This window comes from Triticum dicoccoides, chromosome 6A (genome assembly GCF_002162155.2).
Source record: "Triticum dicoccoides isolate Atlit2015 ecotype Zavitan chromosome 6A, WEW_v2.0, whole genome shotgun sequence".
Lineage (NCBI taxonomy): Eukaryota > Viridiplantae > Streptophyta > Magnoliopsida > Poales > Poaceae > Triticum > Triticum dicoccoides.
Genome location: NC_041390.1, coordinates 491245126 through 491248390, shown reverse-complemented (window position 1 = coordinate 491248390; position 3265 = coordinate 491245126). Strand labels below are relative to the sequence as shown.

General features: G+C 51.0%; 1 protein-coding gene across 1 annotated transcript; it reads right to left on the bottom strand.

Moving 5' to 3' along the window:
- Positions 1-1410: 1410 nt before the first annotated feature.
- LOC119319425 (dehydration-responsive element-binding protein 1G-like) lies at positions 1411-2433 on the bottom strand. The gene has a single exon (XM_037593907.1). It carries the CDS (start codon positions 2392-2394, stop codon positions 1741-1743), a length of 654 nt encoding a protein of 217 aa, XP_037449804.1. The 5' UTR covers positions 2395-2433; the 3' UTR covers positions 1411-1740.
- Between the last annotated feature and the right edge of the window lie 832 nt (positions 2434-3265).

Below are 3265 nucleotides of genomic sequence, written 5' to 3'. Positions count from 1 at the left end.
TATTCTCTTAATGATGTGATCCCATTATCAAATGACAACTTATGTCTATGGCTAGAAAATCATAGCCATCTTTGACCAATGAGCTAGTCCGGTAGAGGCTCACTAGGGACATGTTGTTCTATATGTATCCGCACATGTATTTGAGTTTTCAGTCAATACAATTATAACATGGATAATAAACGATTATCATGAACAAGGAAATATAATATAGACACTTTATTATTGCCTCTAAGGAATATTTCCAACACATACTTGTGGTGATGACTCTAGATCCCTCAAGAACATTTACTATCAAACACTATTTCACATAATTTAGTCTCTTTTATTTTTTGTCCTTCATTTTGTCGTTCGTAGTTTAGTTAAACTCCCTTTTTATCCGTCTTCCTAGCAACTGACTATAATGGACTATTTCCAAACTCATGTTTGGGTGCGTATGGAACTACGTAAAGTGACAACATAGTTGCGGGGTTTATGTTGTCATTCTATTCGCTTCATGTGAGATCGACAAACCTTATTTACCGCAAAATTGCTACAAAATCCATGTGCATATGTAGGACATCAAAAAGTTTGGCCGCATGTTTGCGTCGTGGAGGCACACCGAGTGGATGTCGTAAGCATGTGCCGCCTGCGCTGCCGACTAGGAGGAGCTGATCCAAATGTGTTTGTGAGTTTCGTTGTCGGTGATCTCTGTCACCCAATCCCGCATGACCGTTGTTGCACGCCAAGGTACCTCCTCTGCGACGTCGGCAGTGGTGGCAGGTCAAGGAACCGGGAGGAGGACGTGTTGTCGCGACCTCGGGCTCGAGAGCGTCGAGTGGTGCTTCTAATCGACAGCGGGGACCTAGTCATTTGGGCGGCGGGGCGCGCCGGAGTGGATGTGGGGGCATGCCGGCAAGATGCAGAGTGCTCAAGCGGCGGCTGAATGGATGAGATCGAGCGGTGTGAGGGGAAATTTTATTACTCCAGCGGGGGCGGCCAAGTATATTTAAGAGTCAAGCGTGCAGTGGAGTAAAAAAATTAGGACTCGAATATCTAGCAAACGTCAGATTTTTAGGCATGACAAATCTAACATTTTCTATGCTTGCCAAGAGTAGCAAGTTTAGTTGACATGCATGGCACATCCGAACAATTTTTTTGCCAAGAAAGTGTCGTGCTTGTCAACTAAATTTGTCATCCTTATGCCAATATAAATTACCATGAAAAATGTTTGATTTGCCATGCCTAAAAATTTAACGTCAGATTTTTAGCACTTCCAAGGTTGTACTCTTAAATGTTACAGTACACGGGATCGGTTAGGTGCGGTTTAAAGGAGGAATCATGTTTTTTACTCCTCTAAAACTTTGCAAGGAATTAGGCTTTACAAGGGATCGGTTAGAGATGCTCTAGCAGCATGCTACTGCTAATTATACATCAAGAAAATTACACTTTGCTTAACCAAACACCGACGAAGACACTCCTCTCATGGTTAATAAACAAGGGAGATACATATAGCTAGCCCCAACACTCCTTCGGAGTTAAAACACTAACAAGCCATAACCCGACAAGCGTGCACCATTTACCAAACACAAGATCAGACCTTCTGCTTCTTCTGATCGCAATTCATCAGAGAGCAACCATACATTACCCAGAGAAGTTCAGAAGAGAAAATGGAAGGGCAACCATGCAGTACACTTCCTGTACTGGATTGCTATATAAAGCTGCACATGCATTAGAAGTTCTTCGTAACTCAAATGCGCGTAATCAGTAGCTCCACAAGCTGACCTCGCCGTCATCGTCGCCGTCTCCGACAGTCGCTGAAGGGCCTGCCATCGGAGGAGGGGCAATGAGCATCCCCTGCGCCATGTCGAGGTAGCCCTGCATCCCGAAGTCCATCCCATCGTCCATCCCATAGTACGGATCACCGGCGAACTGCTCCGTTGGTGCAACTGCTACCTCCTCGGCGGCCGCATTGCTCTGGTCGGGTGCCGGCAGGAATGCCTCAGCCGCCTCCACCGCCGCCCGCCGTATCTCATCAGGGCTAGCACCCACGGGCGGGACCCGGAGCCGCCGAGGCGAGTCGGCGAAGTTGAGGCAGGCGGCGCGGCCGCGCAGCGCCAGCGCGGCCACGTCGTGAGCGCGCGCCGCCATCTCCGCGGTCTCGAACGTGCCGAGCCATATCCTCTGCTTGCTGTGCGGCTCCCGCACCTCGCAGACCCACCTCCCGGGGTTCCTCCGGCGCACGCCCTTGTAGACCGGGTGCCGCGTCTCCTTGAACTTGGTCCGCCCGGCGCGGCGCTTCGGCGGCGCCGAAGACACCGTCATGTACGCCGAGAAGCCCTCGCTGTTGCCGCCGTCCGCGCCCACCGGGGACGGCGTCCCTGACGAGTAGTCGCTGCTGAGGGCACTGAGGTCCATGGCCGGCTATGCTGGCTGCGAGTGTAAGCTGGGGGAGGAAGTGGAAGCAGGTAGTTTGGATTTGGGAGGGAAAGGTGGCGGTTTATATAGTTTAGCGCGTGGAGCGCGACGTCCCCGCGTGCACGGCTCAACGCGGTGCGGCACCGGAGGCGCCAGCCAGGTAGCGCGACTTGCTGGGTCGGGAGAGTGTTGGGCTCGGGGGCGTTAAGTGGGTCGGAACCAGCTGGAGCTCGCGGGGGTGCGGATGGGGACCCACGCGACGCGCAGGCATGGGACGGATGTGGGCCACTCTACTGTGCTCCTGGGCAACGGGGCTCTCTTGTGACAGCAACGTGCCTTGAAAGAGAAAGCTCGCCGTGACAGCTTGTCCTCAAGGCGGGCAGTTTGACGCGAACCCGTAGGATAATGCAATTTACTGTCAATAGAATAGAACTGTTGTTGATTCTATTTGCACAGCAGTTCGACTCTACATAGGAATTTTTGCACTGTTAACGCTTTTCAGTCTACAAGTTCAGGAATGTCAGCTGGCTCACATTGGGGGAAAAGGCACTCTCGGCACCTTGGACCTGTTTTTTTTGACATGGATCAGATTTTTAACATTCTCCAGCAGACCCTCCAGATTTTGGCCATGTGAGAACATCTACAGCCCGACTTAATAAATCTGACCCCTTAAACGCCCACGAACACGCCGTTAACAAATCTAACCCCTTAAACGCCCGCGGACACGCACGGCATGTCTGCGGACACTGACCGGTCACGCCTTAAATATTTGATTCTAAAACCGGACGTCTTAGATTAGAAACCTGAAATCCATATTATTGCATGCAACGCAAACCGATTTTTAAGCGGAGCTCGTCCGGTTCCGCCGTGC